The sequence below is a fragment of the Lagopus muta genome, chromosome 2 (assembly GCF_023343835.1).
Source record: "Lagopus muta isolate bLagMut1 chromosome 2, bLagMut1 primary, whole genome shotgun sequence".
NCBI lineage: Eukaryota > Metazoa > Chordata > Aves > Galliformes > Phasianidae > Lagopus > Lagopus muta.
In genome coordinates, this window is record NC_064434.1 from 71,898,184 (window position 1) to 71,925,892 (window position 27,709).

General features: G+C 42.6%; 1 protein-coding gene across 4 annotated transcripts in view; it reads left to right on the plus strand.

The window, feature by feature from the left end:
* Positions 1-27,709, plus strand: part of SLC35F3 (solute carrier family 35 member F3) — a 147,442-nt gene that overhangs the window by 90,604 nt on the left and 29,129 nt on the right. For 3 of the 4 annotated variants that reach the window (XM_048935267.1, XM_048935265.1, XM_048935264.1), the window contains exon 3: positions 23,674-23,998. In XM_048935267.1, the coding sequence (XP_048791224.1) occupies positions 23,674-23,998 (325 nt within the window). Of the gene's footprint in view, positions 1-6,898; positions 7,085-23,673; positions 23,999-27,709 lie in introns of those variants that run through there. The other variant, XM_048935266.1, reaches the window with a different exon arrangement.

Below are 27,709 nucleotides of genomic sequence, written 5' to 3' on the forward strand. Positions count from 1 at the left end.
GGAGTGGGAAACTGGAGTGATTATGACTGCAGGGTAGGAAGGACGTAATTACAAAGCACTTGGTGCTAAAAGGTTCATCTTGTATAATGTCTTTTAAATAAAATCTACACTTGAAGCAGGTACTCAATGTGCCAAAATGATTGGTCTCTCTGAGGGCAATCAGCCCAGCTACTTACTTAAAATATCAGTTAGAAGCCACAGGAAAATTAACCTGTTGCTTCCACAAAGGTGACTTGCTGCTCTGCAAAATCTTGCTTGGAGCCCTGCAAGGACAGACAGAAAATCTGGGAAGAGGCTGCGTCTATGGCTTTATTCTTCAACCTTGTCTTAAATTCTTCTAGACATAGCACTGATAGCATGCCTAGGCAGAAACTCAAAATCAGAGGGCAAATAGTATGAGAACTGGAAAGCTGTAGAGGTGCACAGCTTCTGGACAGCTTCAGCACATTTACTTGAAGCAGTAAATTGTGAGGTCTAAGATACCTCCAAAACAATCCCAGTTCTAGCTGTTAAGGGATGGAAATGAACAATAAAATAGAAAATTAAAAAAAAAACCCACAGTTGAATGTTTTTATCTGATTGTCTGTGTAGCGTTATAAGTGGATGCAGCATTCAGTTCACATTACAGGCTTTGTTTGTACTAGCACTGGGAGAAATTTGACAAAGAAATGGCGTGAGAGAGAAGAGGGAAAGGCAAAGGAAAGAAAGTTACAAAGTTAAATAAAAAAATCACAAGAAAGAGGAAGCGCAGAGTATGTGGAGGAAGGAGGTGGAAAGTCTTAAAGTTTTTAAAATCCATTTTTCTGCTAAAAGGGCAACAAAGAGACCTATTGGCTCTTAGGCATATTTAGATTTTACAGTGGCAGCAATTTTTTGCCTAGCAAACAGCTGGCAATTTATTTCTGTAGGCTGAAACTCCCTCCAGTCCAAAGACCGCTGGGAGTGCTTACGCAGTACCTAACCTTTGTTTCCAGGAGCTAGTAGTAAAACTTACATTTAACACAGAATCTGTGAATTTCACTCCAGAGCACTGTCCATAACGTAGGTGAGTCAGAATACAGAATACATTTGCTCAGAAAGGCCTTCTCTGAATTATCTATGGATGACCACTTTTCATCTGATTTTTTTGTTCTTTTTATTCCTAATACTACTTGGGAAGGCAGTGCAAGGTTCTGTAAGTATTCAGGTGAGAAGAAGAAACGGATGTGATTCTGCCTTCAGGTCTCATGGTCTCTGTTTGTGTTTGAGACAGGAAGCATATGCTCCATCTGTTCTTAACCTTTTCTTTGAGGACAAAAGTGTGCCTCACTCATTGAACTTCTTTCTTTTTTTTTTTTCCCAAGCTTTTTCCAATGGATTTTTAAATTCTATTTTCATATATTCCAAATTCCAATTTTTTAGTTTATTTTTTTACAATGCTAGAAGCGTGAGGCATAGCCAAACATTGTCTCCTGGCCTGTGCATCTTTACTAGAGGAGCCAACACCTCCTAATCTGGGATGTTATGGCAGTCAAGGTTTAGCACAGCTTATAACTGTTTCTAATAGTAGAAATTATGCACAACTGCATTTAAATGCACTTCACATCCAGTGCTTTACACAGACAGCTGGTGAGGAGTTAGATGGTAGTGAGGAATGCAGAGGCGATGCTCAGTTATTTGTAATGCTGCATGTATCTTAGATAATGAGAAGACTAAAAAATTGTTGTTACTGAACTGTGTTGATATTGATGTCATAATGATTTATTTTGTATGATTTGGGGTTATGAAGGTCTCATAGTAAGGCAGCATCAGATATGGCTGGGAAAAAAAGTAATTGTCTGATAAGCCCAGGAGACTCATTAGAAAAAATGCCACACTGTTAAGATATGAGAACATTTCTTTCTTGTCCCCAGACAAAACTACACAGGGAGCCACTAGCTTTGAGAATCAACATTTGAAATGGCCAAAAAATGACAAGAGGTGGAAGGAGAAGGGTTGGTGGAATTGTCAGGAGCAGCAGTGAAGAGCAGCTTCTACCAGACAAAACTGTTAGAGCCTGCTGCCGTTTTCAGAGAATGACACACTTTAAGAAGATAAACAGGCATTTGAAATATTTTACTGTTTCACTCCCCTCTAGTTTCTCCCATGTTCCCACAACTAACACCCTGTATATGTAAATAGTCTGATCACTGTATAAATTATAGGTCATTGCTTTTAAAGGCAAACATTGCAGGTACTATATGGATTTGCAAAACAAATCAGTTGCCACATGACGGGCTGTTTCTGAACCACCTGGTCCAAAAGGGGGCATTCTAGCTAAGCTGCACCTGTAAAGAGGCAAAAGTGTGGAGCCCATCAGCTGAAGGAGCTGGGTGGGAATCTTGTGGCCCTTCTTGTACACAAATCCTGGAGAGTTTCTCAGTAAGCGTTGGAAACAGTTAATATTTTAAGAGATTTGGAAATAAAATTAATCAGCGCTGTCTCCTCTTGTAGTGCTTACAGCAGTTATAAACAGAAGGTTAAAATAAACACAAGGAAGATATTCTCACCAGGACTTCACATCCACGTCTAAGAACTGCAGGCTGTATGGGCAGATGTACAATGTGCAGCATTTAGGAACAACTCCGATTTGACTGCTATCTGTAGTGCTGTTTGTCTGATCAAATTTGAAGAAAAAGCACTCAGGAATAGCAATGACTACAGCAGTCTCTGTTCAGTGAGGCCTGGTGAACACCTCTAGCCAGGCTTTATTCTTTCTTTCCTCTTGTCTTGTTCTATGAATTCAAGGCATCATACCTGAACAACTGCTCTGTTTAGGAACAGGGAATATTTGGAAGACATCATCCTTACATCTAGGTGTATATTATAGAGAAAGAAGTGTATGTGAATGTAAAAAAAAAAAGTGTAGTCAACGACAAACATAAAGTGTATGTCAACGACAAGAATGTGAATTTGTTTTGAGTGGATGATGGCTGTAAATACAGACAGCATGCAAACAACACTGGTGGCTGGTCACCAGACAGCACACTGTAAATGCATATTTCAAAGTGAGAGCAGGACAGCAAATGTCACTTCCAAAATAGCTATTATTTGTGTTGGAAAAGCGTGTTTGACATGTTTTTTTAGTTGGAAAATGAAACAGATTAGAAAGTTGTTAGGCAGTAGCCAGAAAAAACTAACAATGCATTCAAATAAACCTAGCTCCTCACAAACAGGCTAATAATTGTTTGTGGAGAATATTCAACAAATCACTTCAAATAAATTAGAGGAAAGGATGGTCTGTTGCTGGACAGACTGTGGGCAGTTTAGGTTTCTAGCTAATATTCAAGCACGTATTTGGCTCCTGGCAGATTGATTCCTTTTGGCATGAGCTGGAGCCTGTTATGAAATTGGCTACACAAGTACAAGTCCTCACTCCATTTCCTTTAGGGTTGCTAAGCACAACAGTGATTGCCCTCTATGGTAAGGCAAGCACTTAAGTTAATAAATGTCCTCTTAATGAGTACACTAAATAGGAAAATGTCTGAACTGGAAAAATACCAACTGTACACCTTTTTCATGTTGGTTAATCACATTTGTTAATAGGATTAAAGTCAAAGATTATAGCAGACATAACTAAGAGAATCCATTTTTGTCTCAAACGTACTTTTCTATGCCAAAAAGAAGTTAAAATCCACGAACTTAAAGGCAGCATGACAACTTGTTAGCATCTTCATTTACATGTTTATCTTTTAAAGAAAATAACTGAACATCATTCTTAATCTAAACTTAAGGGTAACTGACAGCAACACGAGCAGCTCCATAAGCCTTCTTCACACAGAAGTCTGCCTGAGCAAATTCCAACTAGCCCATCCCAGATTTTTCTTCTGACCTTGCTAGATTCACATGAATTGTCCTTGCTCTGTATCAGAAGCAAAGGTCTGCTTTCTCTAGTTTTTAAGCTCTGAGATTTTCTTCTCCAAATTTGTAAGCTGTCTGCAGCCCAAAAGTTCACCAGATTCTGCTCCGTTGTCTCTTGAACACTAGAGGGATGTTGTAGGGAATAAAAAGCCACAAACTCAACTTGAAGTTACCAAGTACATCAGCTTTGCATTGCTTATACTGTAAGATGCTTACTACAAATTAAATTAAATGCAATTTAGAAGCAAACGTGTTAAGGCACAGGGAGGTGGGGAGTTTGCACCATGGTCTGAGTTACAGAAAGTAGCAAGCATGCTGCCAAGCACAGCTCTCACTTCTAGGGCCCTTGGAATACAGTCCTTAGGCACACTATTCTTTATTAAATAAACTGTGGTATGTGGCTGATGTTTTTACACACAGAGAAAAGCAGGGGCCTAGCTTGGATCTCTGGTTTCATTTACACCTGCAAGGGTGACAAGAGTAATCAGAGTCAGATGGAAGTAAAATGCTGTGAGATCAGGGTCAAGCACAGCCCTATCAACCTACATGAGCCCTAACAAGCTACACCTGACACACATTGGGCAAATGAACTCCAAAAGCCAGCAAAGCAGTTGAATGTCCTATTCCCAATCTAAATCCAGTGCTAGCTGAGTGCTTCTTGTTCATGGTGCCTTTGAAAGCTTCTCTGGGAAGACAAAGTTAAACATTGAGGAGAAGAATCCTGAGTGCTGTAGTTATGCAGGTTGTTGGGAGACTGGCCCACAGTGTCTACCAACAGTGTATGGTAGACACCAGCATGACCTAAGCCAGTGGAGCTCCAGGCTGCCACAGGAGACAGTTGTTGTCATAAAGTCTATAACATTTGGATTTTAGCCATAAGTAGAGCATTGCAAACTTCAAACTTGTTAACAGCCCTACAAATAGTAAATGCGTACAACTGAGAGTAATGTGCTATCAAAAAAAAAGAATAAAAATCATGACAAAAAGCAGGTGAATTATTATGTGAACAGTGCCATCCTCCAAGTGAAATTATGTACTTATCATGTCTTACCAATGAAAAATGAAAGCATAAACCTTGCAGAAGAGAAAGAGTGTAAGTGCCCAGCAACAAAGAAGACTTTCAAATAAATTAACTTTTTAAATGTCCCAGTGATGGTATGTTACAGGCAGTGGAGAAGTCTGATTTTCCTGTGCCTTGCACAGCCACTTACCTGAAATTTGGCTGTGAAATACTGATACGATGGTTTCCTGCCTGCTTTGCCCAGGTTCAGGTGAGCTGGTAGCTAAGCTTGGGGCAGAAGTGAGCCCGGTTTACCTGAGGTCTGCTGCTCTCTGGTTTCATTTGGTTAGCTGAGCCTTAGGGAGTTGCCTCAACTCTGTGGCTGTGGTATATTTTATGCCCAGAACCATGCAAGGTGAGATTTGCCTTTCTTTATGTAACTTCTTTCAAAGATCAGAAACCATTCAGGCTCTTAGATAAAACAAACAGCCCAGTGAAACAAGATGAACCCACAGTTTCCAGTATGGCTCTGATCTGTAACATCGTAGGAAACTCCATGGATCAGATAATCCTACTAAGACAGCCTGGAAACAACCCTGAAATCCAGCCTTTCATTTGACTGAGCTGGGCTTTTGTGGTCTTTAACCTTTCCAAAAGAATCCTGTGGAAGGAACCTATTGATGTTCTGCTAAAGTTCATGCCAAAGGCTGATGTTCAAAGAAGCATAGGAAGTACAACGCAACCCCTTGGCCCTGTCTGCCTGCAGGTCAACAGATGAGACTTTTGCAGACCAACAACCTGGTTGTGATCCCCAAAGAAAGCTATAGATCTTAAATAGAGCTAAGCCTGCAGGAGGACGGTGGTGTTTTCCCACAGTTTGCTAACCAGCCTGCCAGGGCTGCTTTTCTGGAGCAAATATTTGTATAATTAACAAATACTTTGGAATGTTTGGGGAGTATTGATGGCTGCCCGGTCTTGTTTGCAAAGCACGCACATTTTAATTTGACCAAGTCTTGAGAACTGTTGAGTATTTGCATCTTGGTCTGCTGATACATCTCATATTGGAAACTGGCAGATGTGCTGAGTGTTTTCATACCCATAGCAGAACTCCCTAGGAGTCAACAGTGCTCGGCATCTTGCAAAATCTGACGGTTGGCTTAGAGCTGAATGATTGTTTTATATGTTTCATATTCGTTCATTAGATTGTGTACTCTCCTGGATCCACTTACATTAAGTCCTGCTAATTAATGCTAGCTACGCTTTCAGAAGGGGAAATCTACCACAAATTGGTAGTATAACATGACTGAGAGGGTCTTCAAATAATTTCTTGTGAAGAAACAAACAACATCACAATAACAGCCTGCTACACCTGAGCACCATGCAGTTGTGAAATCTCCTATTTTATTTAATTTGTGTGTAGGTACTGAAGCATTTTTAATGCCTCCAGAGGAAGTTATTACGCTGTGCTAAGAGGGCTGCAGAGTGTGCTGCTATAAGTGTGGGAATATTATTGATAAATCAGCGGTGCTATCTCATCTTGATGCTGTGATTAATTTCGAGCTCGCTCCTCCAACAGAAACAGCAGTGAAAAGGATGGTGGAAATCGGCACAGGATAGGGACCGGACTTGGTTTTGAAGGAAGATGCGGGAGGGATGAAATACGGGCAAATAAAAGCGGTTTGGAGGTTTCTCCGGAGGTAGGCTGAGCGGAGCCCCGAAGCCGGCGGCTCGCTCCCGCGGCACTCCCCGGGCGGTGCGGGGCCGGGCCGCTGCGGGACCGCTGTCCACAGCCGCAGTGCGCCCGGACTCCGCCGCGCCCCGTGGGGTCTCCGCCGCGCCCCTCGCCGCTGCGCCCGCGCCCCCCCTCGACCCGGGGGCGGCCCCGGGAGCGCCGGGGGGAGCGCGCCGCGCCGTGACGTGTGGTTTGCAGCAGCCCCGAGCGGCGGCGGGCGGGCGGGCGAGCCCCAGCCCCCGCTGCCGCCGCCGCCCGGTGCTGCGGCAGAGGGCGGCGGGCCGGGAGCCGGCGGGCAGCCGCGGGGCCGTGCCGGGAGCGCCGCCCAGGAGGGCTCCGGCGGCGCCAGGATGTAGGCGCGGGGCGGCGGGGAGCTGCCGCCGGCGACGGGCTCGCCATGAAGAAACACTCGGCCAGGGTGGCCCCCCTCAGCGCCTGCAACAGCCCCGTGCTCACCCTCACCAAAGTGGAAGGTAACGCCGCCGGACGGGGTCGGGGCGCGGGGTTCGCGCCGCGGGGGGGGACGGACGGGCGGACGGGCGATGCCCGATCTGCTCGAACGCGGCCCCGGCTCTTTCCTCCCCCGCGTGCCGTCGGAGCCCAGGGCGCCGGGAGCGGGTCCCGAGCCTCAGAGCAGCACCTGCCGGTGGGAACCGACGGGAGGGAAAGAAGGAGGGAGCAGTGGTTCTGGAGAGCGCTGACTGCACGGGAGGGACGGGGATGCAGCCTCGGGCTGTACCCCCTTCGAGAACCTCTTCCAGGCATCTGTGTTCGCCCCTGGTGGCCCCGCAGGCACGCAGTGGGGGGCAGCTGGGGCTCTATGGCCAGGATGGCCATTGCGAGCCCAGCAGCAGGGTGGGCTTGTCAGCCTCTCGGGAACCGTGGGACCTCCGGTGGCTTCCGGGACCTTTAAAGGGGCCGGGAGATCTCGGGAAGGCTGCCCGGAGTGCCCCGAAGCTCTGGGCATAACGAGCGGGAGGCCTGGCTTGAGGAACTGTGGTTTGATGTAGAAAGCTGTAGGCTACGTCCAGAACAAGGCAAGGGATGTGAGCGACGGCAGAGGGGTAAGATAGACCAGGGAAAGTGGAGGAACTCGGAGGTGTAGATAAGGAGTTCACCTGAGGGGTGGATGCAGGACTTTGTTCCTGAAGGGAGAGCAAACAGGTCTGGGGGATCCATGGGGAGATGTGAGAGCTGGCTGGGAGAATGAGATCAGTGAGAGAAAAGGAAAATGGTTGGCTGAAAGGAATGGAAAGAGGAGAAGCAGATGGGGACAAGCAAGAGGTGGCATGGAAGGAGAAGAAGAAATCCAAACAGAAAATAAAAGAACAGTATGGGGTAAAATGTGAATATGAGATTCCATGGAAAGATCATGAAGAAGGAAAAAAAAAAAATGTGATCTTGAAAAACTAAAGGGAAAAGAAAAAGAAAATTTGTAGCAATTTGTCTGTGGAGAAGAAAGTAAGAAAATGCACCCCCCAAGGTGATGGGAGGAAGGAACTAAAATCTGCAAGAAAAGTGAAAAATCAGGAGAACTTGAGGGCTGTGATTTTGGTTCATGGAGAATGCAGCTGTTGCCTTCTCCCAGTGTAAAAGCCTCCTGGTATGAAGGTAGGGGAGTGGATCTAAATTTTCTGACTGAAAGGAGAAGTCTTGATTTTCATCACGCTGTAATTATAATTTTTAAAAGCCCTTGCAGTTAGCTCTGGTGCCCAGCAGTTTTGCTCCCAAGATTTGTATTGGAGGGTCCTCTGAGCTGAAAGCATGGCTTCCTTTCTTTTGGTGCACTGCACAAGCTTTATGAATCATAAATAATAATAACCTGCTAGATTCTAGCTTTGAAATGTGGGTCATATTGTTTTCCACCAGTTCAAATACAGTTTACTACCTACCTTACATAGACACAGAAGCAGAGCAACCTTTCCCAGTGCTGCAGAATTGAATCTTTTCAAGCATGTCCATGCCTGCTGTGCGCACCAGCTCTCTGATACCATATCACCACCCACCAGGGACTTTGTTGACCTAGTTGGGCTTTTCCTTCCTTAGTTTAGATTCTTCTTTCTGTAATTGCTCAAGGCAAAACCTAGATTGTTTTGATAGTTTATCATAGAGACCAGAGGTTGTATAGAAGCAGGTAAGGGTTTCCTTTGCTGTTTATTTCCTTTTAATGAAACTGACTGGAACTGTTTGAGAGGTTCTCTTTCTAAATCGATTGACAACATTTCATTTCAGATTAATACTGACTAATTTTGCCACCTGGTGCTTAGAGCCATATAAAAAAGCCAGGATGTAGTCATAGACTAGAGTGAGACAGTGGGCGTACGATGGACAGCTTTCTTTGCTTAGTCTGTACGTCAGACAAAGGTTTGAGTTGCCAGATTTCTTTTGTAGCTGACATCCTTTGCAAAGGTGTAGCAGATGCTGCAAGACAACTTCTGCCTCATAGTTAGCTTATTTTCTTCCCTATCAACTACCATCAAAGACCCTTGGCAGAACCCCGGGGAATATGTTTATCTGGAGGACAGTTAGCAAAGAGGAGCCTTTCATTGATATGCATTGCTATAAGGCCTTCAGGCATTCCCCCTATATTCTCCTCGTGGTGCAGTAGCTTCTTTACTTGAAAAGGAAGATAAGGACTTTGTGCGCCTTCAGGAACGTGACTGCCATTTCAAATTATTTCAGAGATTGAATCATCAGTATGCACTGAGCCTGCTGTACTAGCACTTTTAAAGACAACTGTATCTTCACGCATCACTCAGGCAGGCAGTAACCATACCGTGTGTTTTCTGTGCCTGGCACCATTGCACACACTTTATATTTTGAGAAGTGTAGGCTCAGTGCCTGTTTTATGCTTGTCTGTCTTGCTGCTGATCATTTGTATCACTATCCAACTGGCTGCTTTCATAGTCTTTGTACATAAAAGTCCCATGTACCTGGAGGATTGTCTTCCCTTCCATGGGAAGGCAAAAATTTCCATCCCTGCTCTGCATCTTGAGGTTCCCCAGAGAGGTGATGCCATCATGAAAAGGTCCAGGACAATCAATCTCCTCACTTGAGAAAAGCCATCCTCCTCTTACTTAGTCCCCATGAACAGCTCCTTATTCTCTGGCTCCAACAGAAAGGTATGGCAGCCTCCCCAAGTAGCACATTTCCTCTGCAGTGTCAGGAAAAGGAACTGGCAATACTTGAAGATGCTTGTAATGCAAATGATACCTCTCTGTTATTACACACGTGTGTCTAAACTTAGTTGCTATGGAGACAGATTCTGCCACACGCTCATTTGGAGTAACTTTGTTTGCATCAGTGGAGTTACAGGAAATTTGTTACAAGTACAAATGGGAAATAAATTTGGCCTCTAATATATTTCCTGCCTGCAGGGAATTCATCACAAATGTATCAACACTGTAATCATTTTGGTAATAAATCTTTTCAGTTTCTTTAGCAAGTGCAAGCTGAAGATCCCAACCACAGCAAAAACCTCCAAGAGTGGCAGCATGCTTTCTTCAGCTACGTGATTCTAATTATCCTCATTTTGCAGATGGGGCAGCCAAGCAACTGCAGAATGAAGCAACTTATGTAAAAATGAGCAGCACATCTTGTCGCAGAAAAGGCAGGAAAAGATTGACCCCAGCCCCAGATTTGTGCTGTGGTTTCAGGAGGGCACTCCTATGTGCTCAAAGTGCCAGAGGACTTCTTTTACTGAAGTTAATGATTTTCTGCGTGTTCCTAATTAAACTTCCTTTTTTTGAGAAAGGAAACTAAAATGCTGCATAAATATATCTCTGCATAAATACTGTGCTGCTATTAGCAGCGTTCTCTTGGTGTCATCTGTAGGTTTTGGCAATCAGCGCTTGTTCCTTCTTTGAGCACTAAGATGGACCCCATTAAAATTTCACCTGGAAGTAAGCATTTGTTGAGCAAGAATTGTGCCCAGTGATCTCTTTGTTTTTTTATATGAGAAATAAACTTTGTAGAAGCATACAGTGCTCATGTAGTTCTAGAAGATAGAAGTGGGAAAGGAAAAACAAGCTGATGATTCAGTGGTTCAGCCATGGCTGCAAGTTTGCCCATGCTTCCCCACCAACCTGGCCTTTGAAAGGAATGCATGCTGGCTCCTCCATGGAGTAATTAATTTGTATGATGTCTGCTTTTGTTCAGCCTATCTTCCTGCACTGAAGACAAAAAATAGGTGATTCTTTGATGTGAACATCTGTGGTAAGGGCAGAGACCATCAAAGCCACCATGTGCTTGCTCCACAGTTGTAGGAGCAGCTTTCACTCCCTCCTGGCTGGAGTTGAGATAAAGTGTACGGGGTGAAATTAATGGTGACAACGGAGGGAGGCTTTGCATATAGGTATGGAAATTAATGGGGTTGTAATTTCTAGCATATCTGCTTCCCCATTGTACCTGTCAGCATGTGCTCTGAGTAAAGCCCAAAGTAAAGTCAATGTAACTTACTCCTCTGATGGAAAAGGGGCACTCTCTTTCACATCCATGTACTATGTGGTAAGTGTGTATAGGCAGTAATTGCACTCTAGTTTCACCCCATGTGAACTTTTGCCCATTTTTCCTATATACCACAATACGTTCAGTTAATACAACAGTGTATCTGAGCAGATATCCAAGATCTTGTTCCAAAGGAGTGAGGAGTTTCTTGTTTCATAACACCTGGCACCCTTCCCACATGGCGCAGTGCTTTCTTAGTCTTTAAACAGTCTCAAAATGAGCTTCTCTGAGCTGTGCTAGGCTTACTCACTGGGGATTCCTGCCAGCTCATCTTTGATCATGTCCCACTCGTCGTTTTCTATACCATCTTGCCTGTGCAAAATCATGAGCTATAGGTTTGGAGGTGACTCATTACTTCTGCATTGTATGTCTCCTCCCCAAATGATACAAAAATAAAAAAGAATGTAAAATGCTGATGTTACTGAACGAATGCTAGAGCAGGAGCCTTAATACATCATGAAGCAGAAAGTACATTATTAAAGATTTATCCAAGCTGCCTTACTTTAGTGGCTGAAATGAACCAATATGTATACAGTATGGACTAACAATATTTTCATTTACAGGGACAGAACATAAGAATAGCAACCATTGGATAATCTCAGATTTTCACAGACCATTGCATTTCACATTTCTAAATGGAGCAAGGTGCATTTTCTAGTCATCTTGAAACCATCTAGGCATTTGATCACAAAAAATAAGCAGATTACTAATCCATCTGTTTAATTATAGATTTCTTCCATAAGAAGGTGGAAAAAGAACTAGTTAAAAATAACTATCTAATTGTTACCAGTGTGCATCATGCTTTGTGTCCTATTCTGACAATTCTTGTAGAAGAAAACATTGCCCTTCTTTTCATAATGGGAGATAACTGCAGACAGAAGGGTATGTAGCACAGAAACACTTCAATATGAGAGCTGGAGTTCCGAAAAGACTAGAAGTTCAACATAAACTTCTATGATCACTTGACAGATATTTCCCAGCCATTTCCCAGTTGCAGGGCACAAATGTAGTATCATTTATATTGTAGCTGTCTTAGCCCATTATACTGAGCATAGCACATTCACTTACCTACTAAAGTGGTTCTCTCAACTTGGCTGAAGTACCATCAACCTTTAATCTAAAGCCCAGTTAATCTTTGTTAATTATAAACTGTGAAATGCCACTGCAGACCTGGACAGCGTCCTGCAGAGGGAGAAATTTGGCCAATAAGAGAGTAGATTTACTTTGTAATCATCACTGAGTTTTGCTGGCAGTCATTGCAGCATTAGATCAAAGGCAAAAGGAAACAAGGTGTTCTTAGCAGTGCAGAAGTAGCTTGCTTTCAGGCAAAGATGCCCACCAATTTTGTTGGCACTGTGTACTGGAGAAGCCAGGCACCACCTCTGTTGTTAACAGCCTTGTTCCAGGAACTTAAATCTGCTCTAATTTGTCATAATGCAGAGGAACCTAGTCTTGAAATTTTGAGAATCCTTCCTGAGACATAAATTTCTTCATGGAATCTAGCACTGTTTGATTATACAAAAGTTGTATGTTGACTCTTCTTCAAGTAACAGTAATAGTTTTTGCTCAGTATCACTTTTTCTGGCCAAATAACAAACTCCTCAGATGAAAAACCTGTGAGTCCTTCAAGCCTTGTAATTCAGTCATGGAGAGTACTGAAGTGAGGAAATATATCAGGATATGGCTCCTCTACAGTCACCTCAGATTCCCTGGTTCATCTTTCAGCAAGGGTAGCATTGCATTTATGTCTAAAAAGTATGTCTTCTGTAGCTGGTTAAAACAATAGAAGGTTGCAAAAGCTTCTCTTATTGAAAAGAGGAAGAGGTATCTATCAGGAAGAAAATGGAAACTGGGATACTTGCATGTAGTATTGTTTTTACTCAGAGTTGCACTAAATTTCTTCGTGCCAACATGAGTCTAGCCAAGTCTTGCTTTGTTATCAAAGAAGACCCAGCTTGGCTGAGCTTGCTGGTGAGAAGTGAGGAGGCATCCTCTTATTTCTTCTGGTAGATCAGTGAGCAGAAAATTATGTGCAGAATTCCATGGATATATGTATGTTTCCTTAACCGTTGTGAGCACACTCAGATCCGTGTCAAGTCTACTCTCATATCCGACTATTAGTTGACGAAGAAGAGATGCTCCAAGTTCTTATGTTGGGACTAAAGAAGCATCATGTTTTACATTCAAGAGCAGATTAACCCTTTATCTTCTAAGAGAACAATTAACTGGACTTGGAATTCAGTATGTAAGGGACCATTGGACTATGACAAAGTCTTGTCTATAAAACTGCGTACCTGAACACCATGCAGCTCAGAATTTTGGAAAGCTATGTAAGAGAGACATAACACTATCCAATTTTTTTATGAACTGCAGCCATCATAGCCTGAATTCATGCCAGTCGGTATGAATTCACTTACCTTTTAATATAATAACTGTATATATGTAGTATTCATATCAATTTAAGTAGTTGGATTTCCTTGGAATAAAACCATTGTTCAGGAAAGATGTGGCACTCAAACTGCTGACTTGTTAATAGTGCAATTTCCTGTGGAGAGTACAGTCTTGCTTTCTCACCAGAGCAGGCACTTAAACCATCACTTAAACCTTTGGTTAGGATGAAATTTGCATACCCTCCAGTTCATGTTTGCACAGAATCCCATTTTGGTCATGACTGACTTTTGTTCTAATGGAAGTTCTGCTTCCACAAAGATGTTGATTTCAAAATAAATAGCAAAACTCCCAACTTTGGTTTTGATTCAGGAAGGAAATGCAGAATAACGATAAAATATATTTTCCAATAGTATCATGAATACGTATGTCATAATCAGGATTATTCTTTATGTCTGTTCACAGGTGCTACATTCCAGTACTACCGTGTACTGTAATAAGCACCCACTATTGTCCATTTTCACTCTGGACCCCAGTTATGCACTCTGCTTAATAGTAAAAAGGATGATATTTAAGGGAACTCCCCTCCCTGTAACATTCAAAATGGAATATCATGTTTTAATGAGGCTCATTTGAATGCCACAATTTTAATAGAATTTCTAAGCAGTTGCCTCTGAGGATAAATTAAATGGATTACAGTCCAAATTGCTGCAGTATAAAGTTGATAATTTATCAGCTCTCTATGTATCACTAGTAGGAATTAGAATATAGATTTTGCAGTGTCTTGCCTGAGTATTTGACAGAGGAAGAAAAGAACATATATACTAAGCAGGAAAATTCAGTGTATTTTCAACACATGCAGATATGCTATTTGATTACAACTCTTGGTAAGCTCAGGTATAATATTTGACACAGAATAAACCAAGAATTAATATATGCTTACAATTAGTGATAGAAAATGCTATAAATGTGAGTAGTATTTAAAGATCTAGTAGGACCTTTTAGAGTAAACTTGTGCCTATTTGGCACAAGGTAAGTTATATAGGTGATCCAGAAATAAGGGAAATGTAATTCCACAGTCAAGAGGCTTGACTGCCTGCAAGCAACAGACCAATTTCTTGCCCTGTTGAAATTAAGGTGAGATGATTAGATAAATTTAAATATTCCACATACATTATCCTAACGTCTTTTTGTTTAATCAATTAATTTATATAATAAATTCCAATAGCAAAAGAGAGTCTGAACTCAGTTTGTAATTGTCTTGCTTTGAACTGATGCTCTTGTAAAGTTCACCACTTACAGGTACTTACATCCATCTTGGAATTTATGCTGTGACCTCAAGCAAATTCAAACCTTTTGACCTAATAGTTTAGTACCCTGTTTTTTCTCTTTAAAATAACCTCTACTGTGATTTTTTTTTTATCTCCTGCTGTATTGATCTATTCAAACTATAGTCATACTATTCTATGATCAAACTAAGTAATATTATTTTTATCTATTATTGTAAAAGTATTTAGATACTACATTAAACTTCTACATACAGTTTCTTAAATATTATCTAAAAATCCACAAGTGCAATGCCATTTTGACCAAATATTCTCATTTAAAGACTGCATTTACAAAGATTTCTGAGGCTTTGTCTTTTTTCCATTATACTGCATTAATTGGTATTCATTTAAAAACAAAAACAACCCAATCTCTTAGACCTTCAGGATCTACCACAATAAGGAGGTTGGGATAAAGTGCATAGAGAAACCTAAGCACTAAGCCTTATAGCCTTATCTGCCAGCCACCCACAGGAACTCACAGCTTCCCCTTAGGAAGCCAGGAGCAATTTCCTCAACAAGCACACAAACAGCCACCATATGGGGCCTGACCAGAGGTCCATCTGGTGCTGTTTCCAACTTGGTGGAATTGATTAGGAAGGTGTATTTCTAGCCTGAGATGCATCTCTAGCTCTGTGGGTGCACTGACAGCTGAAATTTCCCTGGATGTATGAAACAACTTTTTGCCCTGTTTTCTGCTTTGTTCCTAATAATTGTTAGCAGTTAACTTGCTGTTTTTGTCCGCTCCTGAACTTACTTCCTGAGGTAAGGTGCCTTTTCTGTGGAACAGGCTGGGAAGAACTCAGGATTCCTTGTGGTAGATGGGCCAGAGCCCATCTGCTTTGTATGTAGCACATGGTTCTTGTACTCCCACCTGCACCTCTGTATTTGTACGCTTGCTTCTGCATCCCCCATTTTATTATTCAGTCATTTCATCAATTATCCTACAGTCCTGGATAATTTCATTTCATTAGGAAACTGTTAGCTGATCACTTGCCCCCTTGCTACCTATAATTACGTTGAAGAGTGCAGGTCCCACAGCTGACATCTGCAGAGCTTCAGTCACTTCCCTCTATTGCTTTTTTCACTCCTTCCTGGTTTCCTACCTTGAACTGAGCCTTTCATCCACTCCAGCACTTTCCCTGGCTGCTGCTTATTTTCTGTACAACCCTTTGGAGTTGTATGGGATTTACAGGATTTTTTGGGGTTTGTTGTTTGGAATTTTTGTCAGAAGCCTTTTAAGAACCTAGAAAGATAAACTCCATCTCCTTCATCAGTATGGCCGTCAACTCCCACCCACAGACACCAGGAAGGCTCTAGGTTGAGTGATCTAGCCTGTCCAGTGGGTACCTCTGAGCAGACGCCTAATGAGCGTGGCTGAGCATGGCTTTATGTTATGCTAGGATGTTCGTTCCCCACTATTGCTCATTCTAATACTTACTGCTCTGTTTCACAGTTGAGTTGGCAGCTAAATGGCTGAACTTTGTCTTTCAAAAAGTGGCAGGGAAGTGTGTGCTCCTCTTCCATGGCTCAGTGCATTAAGCACCTTCGCAGCTGTGGCAGCTCCCCAGCTAGGAGGAAGATGGAGCCCATCTGCTCCAAAAAGTGCCCTGCTGTGCACCCCTGCCAAGGCTAGGGGAGCCAGGTATCAGCAAAGCTGGTCTGCTTGAACTAGAATATGCCCTTGTTTCTTGGGAAAGCATTAAGCGGGGAGGTCATTTGCCCAGAGAAGGAGAAAGTGGTATTTTAGGCTTATTCCAGTGATTACTTCAAACATAACCATAGAATATCCTGAGCTGGGAGAAACCCATGAAGATCACTGAACCCAACTCCCAGCTCCACACAGCACCACCCAAAATTCAAACCGTACTTCTGAAAGCACTGTCCGAACTCCAGCAACTCGGGGCCGTGCCCACAGCCCCGTGCAGCCCGTTCCATGCCCTCTGATCTGTGGTGCAGCATCTGTCCCCAAACCCACAGCCCCTGCCCTGATGCTTGGGCCCTGCCGCTGTCACACAGAGCAGAGCTCAGTGCTGCCCCTCCGCTCCCTGAGGAGCTGCAGCCGCCGTCAGGCCTCCCCTCAGTTCCTCTGCTCTGCGATGAGCACACCATGGGACCTCAGCCACTCATACATCTTGACCTGTAGACCTTTCACTGGCATAAATAAATTACCTGCGAATTTTCAAATTGAATGCATTGAGTTGCAGTCATATATTCAATTCAAAGAAAAAATTTGATCGTGTCTCTTTATCAGACTTTTGTAAGGTCTCTCTTAGCAGAGAGAAATGTCCCTCACTTCACAGTCACATTCATGCTGTTGGTCTCTTGCAGTGCATACAATTGCAAGCAACTATTTTATTTTGAAGGATGAAGCACAGGAATAGTAAAATTTCATCAAAAATCTGTGATGCACACCTTGAGAGATCCCTGACATAAAATAAGTTCTGTTACTTATACACATTAGCTATATATTTTCCAAGAGATGCTCCAAAAATAACGCCTCTTGTTTTATCATGTTGGCCCACGGTGTCAGAGGCAGACGGTGGTATGGCAGTAGAAGTTGAACCTTCCTGCCAACATTCCATTACATGTTGTTGCTGTGTGACAGATGGCACCAGGGGGGTAGTCTGACAGAACGTGTCTGACATGGAAGTGGGTACGAAGCAAAGGTGTGGAATTGAATTCCTTCATGCAGAAAATGTTGCATGCCTTGACATTCACTGATGCTTGCTGAGTGTTGATAGAGACCGAACAGTGGATGTGAGCACAGTTGAGTAGTGGGTGGTGTGTTTCAGCAGCGGTGACAAAAACTGTGGGTCACTTCTACTGGTGCGCATTGTTACAAGCATGGCATGCAGGCTCTCATTCATCGCCAGTGAAAAAACATAGCTAATGGTGGTGATTGTGTTGAAAAATAGTGTTTTGCAGCTAAGAGTTTGCTCTATCAAACAGAGTTACTGTGTTCACTGCAATGTTGTAGTTTCCATGAAAGTAAATAGGAGGCATTACTTCAGAGTGACCTACACATATGCAGCCCAAGAAAATTTCCTCTTCATTCAGTGCAGCCCAGGCAAGCCAAAAGGTTGGACATCCATGCCCTGAGACCTCACTCTTTGACCTCACCAACTGTGTAGAAAATGCTTTGGCAACACTGCCAACATTTCAGATTTAGACAGATAGTGGCAATTAGAGACATTATTTTGTGGATTTGGCACTTATTCTTCTCTTTATAGGATGATGCCTCAGCTGTTTTTAGCAGCTTAGTTCAAAAATCCTGGACAGCTAAATAATGCATAGCTACTGTGGTAGGTGGAAATGGGATAAAAATACTTGAAGGAGTTTGAGAGTCTGCCACTGAGACAAATAGTAATCTCTGTCCAGAACATAACCACCAGAAGTCATTGTATGATTTTTTTAGGTATGTTGGTAATTTTTGAGCTATTTCCCACTGATCTCTCCTTGTTACTGGATGAAGACGAGGCCACATAGCAGCCAAGGTTGTGCAGATATGCCTTTGTAGCATCCAGCTCTGATCCCCCTGCACATTACATGCTTCTAGAGCTCCTAACCACTCTGAGGATCAGTTGCTGTGTTACAGGATTGTGTCTCAGCTCCTTCTCCCTTATTTATTATGAGCATGCAATACTTTTGCAAGCTTTACAGTCTTGTTTTGTGCAATGCCCAAACAGCTACAAAACGTTTAAGAGACTAGCAAAAAACAAATGCCTTGAGGATGGCTTAATTGTATTTGTCAGAGACCTGTGAGGATTCTTCCTTCTTTCGAAGATTTTTCAGAAGCCTGACTAAAAGAGCTATTTAATAATATGTTACATTATGCTTACATTCAAGCACATTCATAGCCTGGGGAAGCTGGTGGAGCTGTACATAATCATTAGGTGCATGTTTCAGTCCCTAATAGACAGGACCTTAGTCTGTTCTTAGTGTCTCTGAAGGGCTGGCAAAGGCACACTGTGCTTTTGTAGTACTTCTTTCAGTCATTTGCTGATGAGTTGGAACAGCTAAAGCAGTTCACTGCTGACAACTGTATATATATATATATCTGCCCAGCTCAGAGCCTGCCACGATATCTGTGTGGATTTACTCTTGATGCCTGACAGCCATGGTGGGCAGGTGGAACTTCACTCAGTCACCTACACTAGTCAATTCTGAGCTTACCACCTCTGCCTGTTTAGGGCTAGTGGAGAGAAACAAGCACTTGGAGAAGGTGATTCATCTGGCTTGTTTTATCATTTCCTTTAAGATGAGATAAATCGTGCTATGGAAATGTCTTTTTTTGTGTCTACTAACTATGCAGAATGTGTAAATGACTGTCTCAGATACATGAATCTGCACAGCAGATGTCTCAGACTGGTAAGTTGAATGCCACCCATGGTTTCTGTCAGTATCACATGTTTAACAAAGGCAGCGTGGTACATTATGGCCCTATGGTAAATGTTTAACTGGCAAGCTGTGCACAGGAGCCTTAAGTCATTAAGAGAGGTGTAAGATTCTTGAAGTGAACTGGACAGGCTGCTTAAAGATGATACCACCACTGGATGGCTTTTCTCTTAACATAACGCAAGCAAGCAACTGTAGGCAGTGATAAAGGCCACTTCATCAAAGGCATGTGTAGGATAAGCTGTGCATTCCAGTGCCTGATTTCTCCCTAAACTTAGCCAGAAGCAGGGGTTCACTAGGTCAGGTGTAGATGGCCCTACCACAGGTTTATGGACTTATCTGAAAGAAGTCTCACCCTTAATGGAGGAAATGGAGAATGGCTGTTTTCTGGGGTTACGTATCCCAGTGGAAAATGACATTGACAGCAGCACTGGAGGTGATTTCCTTCAGTTGCTAGGCTGAAAGGGAAGGAGCGAGGAATGGTTCCAGTTGAGATTTATGAAACAGGAAAATGAATGAACAAAAGGGAGAATGAAAAACTAAATTTAGTAAAAGCATGATAGGCATTTTTGATCCATCTTAGCATCTCGATTTACTCTTTTTGGGGATACAGTAGCATGCAGAGCAGTGTGCTGCAAAGGGCAAAGGAAGGAACACAGGAAGTCTGGAGGAACATGTCCAGAAATAAAATTCTTCAAAGTCCTGCCTCATCCATTCTGAAAAAGCCATTTTACCATTTTTAAATTACCATAGAGTCTAGTGCCAGCTGGCCCTTGTGCAGTTTTACAAATAGGATGAGAAGCTTCTCATCCATGTTGAGGGTTCGGTCACCCCATCTGTGCACCTGTGACTTTTGTGAGGGAAACTTTTTCTGCAGGAACACAGGGACTGGGCAAGAGAGCTACAACTTTGGATGTCATGCGTGCCAGCCGGCCGGCAAGTCCTCAGCGCAGTAAATTGCACCCTGCTTTAGAACTATGAAATCTAGAGTTGTTTCAGTTGGAAGAGACCATTAAACATCATCTAGTCCAACTCCTCTGCAATGAACAGGGACACCTAAAGCTAGATCAGGTTGCTCTGAGCCTCCTCCAGCCTGGCCTTGAATATCTCCAAGGACAGGGCATCCACCACATCTCTGTGTAATCTGTTCCAGCACCTCCCCACCCTTTTGTAGAATACTGCTGCTTATATGCAGTCTAAATCTACCCTCTTAAAGTTTGAAGCCACTTCCCTTTGTCCTATCGGACCCTGCTAAAAAGTCTGTTTCCTTCTTTCTTATAATCTGCTTTAGATACTGAAAGGTCACTCTCAGATCTCCCTGAAGCTTTCTCTTCTCCAGGCTGAACAGCCCCTCTCTCAGCCAGTCCTCACAGGGGAGATTTTTCATCCCTTGAATCATTTTTGTGGCCTTTCTCTAGATGTGCTGTAGCAGGTCTCTCCTGTTCTGAGGTCTCCCCATCTGGACACAGTACGCGAGGTGAAGTATCACCAGCACAGAGTAGAGGGGCAGGATCACCTCCCTAGCCCTGCTGGCCACACTTCTTTTGATGCAGCCCAGGATATGGTTGGCTTTCTGTGCTCTGAAGGCACAAGGCTGGCTCTTGTCCATCTTGCCTCCACCAGTGCCCCCAAGTCCTTTTCAACAGGGCTGTGCTCCGTCGTTATATCCCCCAGCTTGTACTGATAGTGGGGATTGCCACAACCCTGGTACAATACCTTCTACTTGGATTTATTGAACGTTATGAGGTTCACCTGGGCCCACTGCTGAAGCCTGTCTAGGTCTCTCTGGATGGCATCCTGTCCCTTGGACATATCAACCACACCACACAGCTTGGTCATCCACAGATATGCTGAGGGTGCACTCAGTATCATTGATGAAGATATTAAAGAGCATCAGTCCCACTACCGACCCCTGGGGGACACCATTTGTCACTAATCTCCATCCAGACATTGGGCCATTGACCATCACTCTCTGAGTACGATCTTGCAGTCATCTATCAAACAGTCCACTCATCAAATCCTTATCTTTACAATTTGGAGAGAATAATGTTATGTGGGATTGTCAAAGGCCTTTATGAAGTCCTGATAGATGACATCAGTGGCCTTCCTGGTTTCATTTTTGTGGTGCCCAGCTGTCCTCCTTGGGAAGCATTCCCATGGGTGTTCATGAATATGTGTGAAGTCTCACAGCTTGGTGTTACAGTGACAGTGCCCATTAGAAAAGCTTGAGGGGAAATTAAAAATTCAGTCATCATTGTAGGGTTTGTGTGGTGGACAGTAAAGAAGGTGCTGGCACCTTCACTATTTGGTGCAGTTGAAATGATTGTACAACGAACCCTGACCAATCCGTGCAGGTAATAGGGAAAGAGGCATTCATTATAAGTGGTGTAAAGAAAGTGCATTAAAATGCTTTTGAATGAGCTAGAGCTTCACATTCAGCCTTATTTCATTTCTCGCTTCTTCTGATGTTTAGCAGGTAGCTTGTAAGCTTCCTGCTGTATATTGAACACAATACTATGTTAACTTTGGATAATTTATTGGCTTGCTGATTTACCTCCCATTATATGAGAAGCTGCCCACACAGTCTTCTGTAGAAAGCTGAAGTAAGTGCAGAGATCAGGAACATCCCATCACTTTAAAACCACTCAAACACCAACAGTAATCTAAATGTTTATTCTGTTGCTGCTGTATGTTTTTCTTAGATCTCAAGATATCAGAGGCCACAGTTTTTTTGTGTTACAACCATACCAGGTGAACTAATGATACTTCGTAAATCATAGATTTCTTGTAGATAAAGCAATAATTAAATATGCTTATCCATTAGAATAAATCTTTTCTTTGGTAATAAATCAGCCTGATCAGGTAAATACAAATTTAGTTTAATCTGCAGTAAGATTTTTTAAAAGATTGTCCATTCCCAACACCGATGGCCACCAGTATAAGGAAGGACTTCTGTGTGCAGATCTCTCTTAGTCTACTTTGAAAATATATAAATGTTTGGCAATATAGTCTCTCGGTATCCTTGCTGTACTTAGATTTCTTTTTCTGCCTTTCAGTACAGCCAGTGACCTTTGGATCTTTTGAAGTTGTAGACTACTGAATTTCATCATGAATTTCTGTTATTTCTTCTTAAAATGGATGGACCAACTGAACTGAAATCACCCTTTAAGAGAAATCCCTGCTGAGTGTAGCATGCAGGTGACTGTCAGCTTCAGCAGCATTTTAATGAGATTAATTTACACTCCCTAAAGGAAATGGTCTGCTGATGAGGTCTGCCAGCACCTTTAGATCTCAGGAAGAATTGAAACACCTAGCTTGGTGTTACTCATTCAGTCACAACCTAGATACTGTGCCTGCTGATAGTGGTAAGATAGGAAGGTTCTAACAACTTATGTTTAAGGAGATAAGTAAAGGGACAAGGTCTTCTTAGAAGAGGAAACATTATTAAACCCAGTGCCACAGTATGAAAAAGAGACACGTTTTGAGAAACGTAAGCCAAGGGGAGGCTTATGTTTCATGGCTGTCATGTGGTTGATTTGAGATCAGAAATACAGCAGGTGACATCTTTAAAAGCGTCGCCTGGTTTGTGCAGTGTCTGTGACTGGGATGGTGAGTGCTGAGGTGTGTCCTGAGAATCTCCTCTGCTATGTTATGCTGTGTGCTGGGATCAGCAGTGAGGTGCGTGTGAAACTGAGCTTTCGGGCAGAATCCTGAGCTTGGTTAAACAGGGATATGTTGAATTTAACATGCTGTGTTGTGTTTGGTGCAGAGCTAGCGCTGAAAAAACAAGGGCGGCCTAGTCTGAGATGCTCTTAGGGCAGCCTGTGGGCTGGTCTGATTTGTGCCCCTGGGCTACAACCTTAGGAGACCACTCAAATGCTTAATGATCCAAGTTCAGTATGAATCACAGAACGTACATGGTGGTGGTCATGCTTAACTGTGAGATGAAACACATTGTGCCCTTCCTCCTCCTGAAGAGTCATTATATTGCATAAGCTGCCCAGTTCCATATTTTCCAAGGCAGTAACAATTTCAAGTGTTGCTGTAATCTCCTTTGCTGTTTCCCTACACTCAAATCCATATTTTTTATTCATTTACATACCCCAACAGCATCAGTTTTAAGTGATGTGTTAAATCTTTCTACGTACATCAGAACAACATGCAATTTTAATCTCCATTTACTCAGCAGCTCCTAAATCTAGAGGTGATAATTACTATTTACATTCTATGCCTCAGTTGAACCAGAGGCCTTGCAATGATCTAAAAAAGAATGGCATTTTGTGGCAAGGTCTGGTTTGGGTTTGCTTTGTGTTGTTTTTTTTCCTGTTGTTACTGTTTGTTTGTTTTGCTGGTAAGTAAGTTGCTGACTTCAGAAGGGCCCAGGGTGTGAAAACTGAAGCGTTACCTGGACTTCCCTAGTAAGCCTTGTGTTTTCTTCTCCCCAGGGGATGAGCGCTCCCGGGAGTCCCCAGCCCCAGCTGAAGCACAGATGCAAGCCGGGGCAGAAGGAGGTGGAAGGGTGAGCCGCTGTTGCTGGAAATGCTCCGTGACGCAACTCAAGAAGATTTTCTGGGGTGTGGCCGTGGTCTTGGGTGTCTGCTCATCCTGGTCGGGTTCAACCCAGCTAGCAAAACTGACCTTTAAGAAATTTGATGCGCCCTTCACTCTAACGTGGTTTGCAACAAACTGGAACTTTTTATTCTTTCCTTTGTATTATCTTGGACATGTTTTTAAGTCAGCTGAAAAGCAGTCTCCGAAGCAGAGGTACAGGTATGGGAGCTTTTGTGTTGTTTGTTTTTTTTTCCCTGTGGCTCTTGCATGGTGCTCTGCCCCTAAGCAGAGCTTTTATTCATTAGATCGAACCTGCGTTTGCTTGCCTCTTCAGGTTTGTTGAAGGGTGTTCTGAATTAATTCCGTCATGCGCTAGATGTTGTTATTATTCTTAATACAGTTTGACTCCAAAACTAAGAAGTCTGGGTTTATTTAAAATAGCTAGAATTCAGTTAATGGAAGTCCGTGTTTTCTGTAATTACTTCTCAAGAGTTTTCTGTTCAAACTCCTGTGGCTATCATTTTTTCATCACTATCTTCTTCCTCTACCTTGCAGCTGACTTTCATAGCAATCTCTTGAGTAAGCTTAAAAAAACTTTTTCCAAAATCAAGATTCGTGCAGTGCCTCAAATAGTCAAGCAAAAAGGTATTGCAGTATTTTCCTGGCATTATGCCCCGACATCTAAGCATAGACTCTGATCCCAGTTAAACTGGAGCAGTTTTGTTTATTTCCGGGAGGAAGCACAGTCATAACCAAGAACAGCATTTTGTCTTCAGCACACCTTATCTTCACAGCATGCCAAACCCACAGAGCCTGAAGCACTCACGGAAAGCCCTGAGTGCCCATCCTCCATGAGGGGCTGAGGTTGCTGCTGAAAGGACCGCCTCTCGGTGAGCGCTCCTTCATTTCATCTTCTTTTGGCTTAAAAAAGGCATCTGGGACAGATGGGATGAATCAGCCATCAGGACGTCCTGTGTCAGGGCCTCCCTGATACATGAAAGGATGTGAACAACATTTTCCCCTTCTGTTACACAGTGGGACTCACAGCTTTTTAATGAAGTAGCTTAGAAAATAAACAGTAAGAAGTACATGTTTCTCAGCTTGCAGAAGCAGCAGTGGGGAAGAAACTCACTACAGCAAACATGTAAGAATTCAAGGTACTTAGTTCTTTTATACCTCAGATTACTAGGGTTAACATTATTAATATTGAAATTGTGCTTCTTAGCTTTAGTTATATTTTCCTTCTGTTCTAAATTATTGAGGCAGCTGCAGATAGAGGAACTTAACACTGATGTTGGTAGAACAGAACCCAGCAGTTCTAAAGACGTTTTCATAAGATGCCACATTTTGTTTTTCAGCTTGTGTTTGTCATTTACTCCATAGCAGACATATAGGCTTCAGAGATGCAAGAAGAATGAAGAGTAGAGAAAGCAACACCTGAATCTAAAAACAATAAAGAATGTTAGTCCCAAACAGCTACATTTTATTTTCTTTGGTTAGCCTGTATTTTTCTTTCCAATTGCACTCAAACAACGTTCTAAATACTGATGAATTCTGGAGTGGAGGGTGACTGTGGTTCATCATATCCCTGGTATTATACTCCTCCTTGCTGCAGTTAGTTGATACAGCTGGTAGCTTTACGTCTTCCATTTAATTAAGTGATGACTGAGTCGAAGAGCAGGTGCAAGCCCTGCAGCCTGTTTGGAATACAGGGGGACATCATTACTAATCAGCCTGCAGCAGGCTTTGTGAAGAATGTGCATTTGTGAGTCTGAGTAGTAGACTGACTAGAGGGAATTTGCAGGGTTTTTATTGCTGTCAGGGTAGACGGGTATTTGGAGATTTGGCTTTGTTTCTTAGCTTTACTGCAGGTTTGTTTTGTGGTTTTGAGCAAGTCTCTGTAGACCTCTGGTTCTTTCTGCTCTCTGGATGAGGCAGAGCTTCAGGAGAACTGTCACCTACCATGTGTTTATGTAGCTAGTTATCCAAATTAAGACCTTTCAGTGGTGCTGTACAAAGAACTGCTGTACTTTTCACCTCCTCACTCCATTTTGGCTGAGATCTCACTTGCACATAAGTCACATTCTGGGCTCTAGAATTGCCTCCTAGTTAGTCCCTGTATTTGTGTGTGCAACTATCTGGAGACTTGATAGGTCTGTGAGGCATGACCACCTTCAGAAAAGCTTGTGCTCCAGGCACAGCCAGACTTGTTAGGGAGGCTCTGGATAGGCTTCTAGACAGTTAATAGTTCTGATGGGGTGCTAACAAAAAACTTCCTCAATCATTTGCTACTTCTATCTTCCACATTCGTGTATTTTATAATATACATATCTAAACCCTTTGGCAGGAATTTGCTATGAGATAAATGAAGAGCAGATAGTTGGAGAAGGTAGAAACATGACATCTAAGTCACCTCAATAAGTAGTAGTAAGTAGTTACATGGTAAGTACTATCCTATGTAAGCACCAGTAGACATACCACTTGTGTCTGCAGCACAGAGAGTCACTCCTGATTTCACTGAAGCAGTGTTGCAACTGTCCAGATTGTATCCATGCTAGTGGAGCTGAACAAAAAATCTCTTCCCTACCTTTGAGGTTGAATTAAGGCAAGCCAAAATACCTGCATTCATGTACAAATTGACGCAGGCTCCCTGTGCAGCTCCACTGAATTCAAGAGTTGTGCCCAAATGTAGATCAATTGGGATGGTTTGTCCCATGCTTGCTGCCAGGGATGCTGTGCACTCTTTGCGCAGGACTTTGTCCTTGGGAGATGACCCAGGAAATTCTAGCAGGCCTCAGGAGAGCACTGCAGGGTCATCACTGCTCTTTCACTTCTTGTGCAAGCAAATTGTTGTTAATTTCAATTGTTGTCCAGTCCAGAAATAACATATGTAATGATTTATGCACCTAATGGATCGTTTAAGAGTACTTCATCTTGACTTTGTACTTCTTGCTTCCAAACTGCTTTATAAAATGACACATTTAATCTGATGGGCCGCCCTCCATCATACTTACGTTATTAATTTATGAGGTAACATAAATTAAAAGCACTTAGAGCTTAAAGCTTCTTTTGTGCATGGAAGATGAAAATAAAATCCCTATAAAACCTTGTTTAGTTTTGCGTCTCTCCAGGCAGAAGAAAACATACCTTTGTAAAGATGCAGTCTGTGTGACAGCTAGGGGAATAGCTGAGGACTCTGTTCCCATGTTAGCAAGAGAATATTTCAGAATGCTTGTTTATTTTCATGATAGTTTCATCTGAACGCTTTTGAGAAGTAAAGGGCACACTTTCTGCAATGGTCTGTATGATTATTTATGTAATTGTTTATTATTGAGGTCTTAATTGTTACTTCATAAAGCACTGGGGCTAAAGAAAACACCAGAAGCTAAAACTAAATCTCTTCAACAACCTCGAATGCAGGGGATGTGTGAGGTGAATGAAAGAATCATCACATATACCTGTACTGATCCACAACCACATTTGAGCATGTCTCGATATGTTCCTTCTCACTGAATCACAGTTTTGTCTCTATGCTACCCCAAACTACTGCCTCTGATCTTTCTGGATTTGAGTATTGTTTTTTGAAAGGAAGGAAAAAATAGAGGATATAGAAGTATAGTTATTCTTTGGAATGGAACCAAAGGAAAATACTGAAAGCAGTAATGGAAAGGGGCTAACACAGCAGGTCTTCTGTATGCTAATTTACCAACATTAATTTCACAAGAATCACTTTTGCTTAAGCTACGTAAGTGTTCAGAATTGAGACTTGGTTCTTCAGTGGCCAGATGCAATCAGTGCTGTGGCTTCACATGATAACCAGAAGAACATGGGTCAGTTTGTCAATGTGTTTCACATGCATTTCTGCTAGCATGGAGGAGATGAGGCAGTAGCCCAGCATTCCCAGTAATTCCATGTCTCTTAGTTCAATCC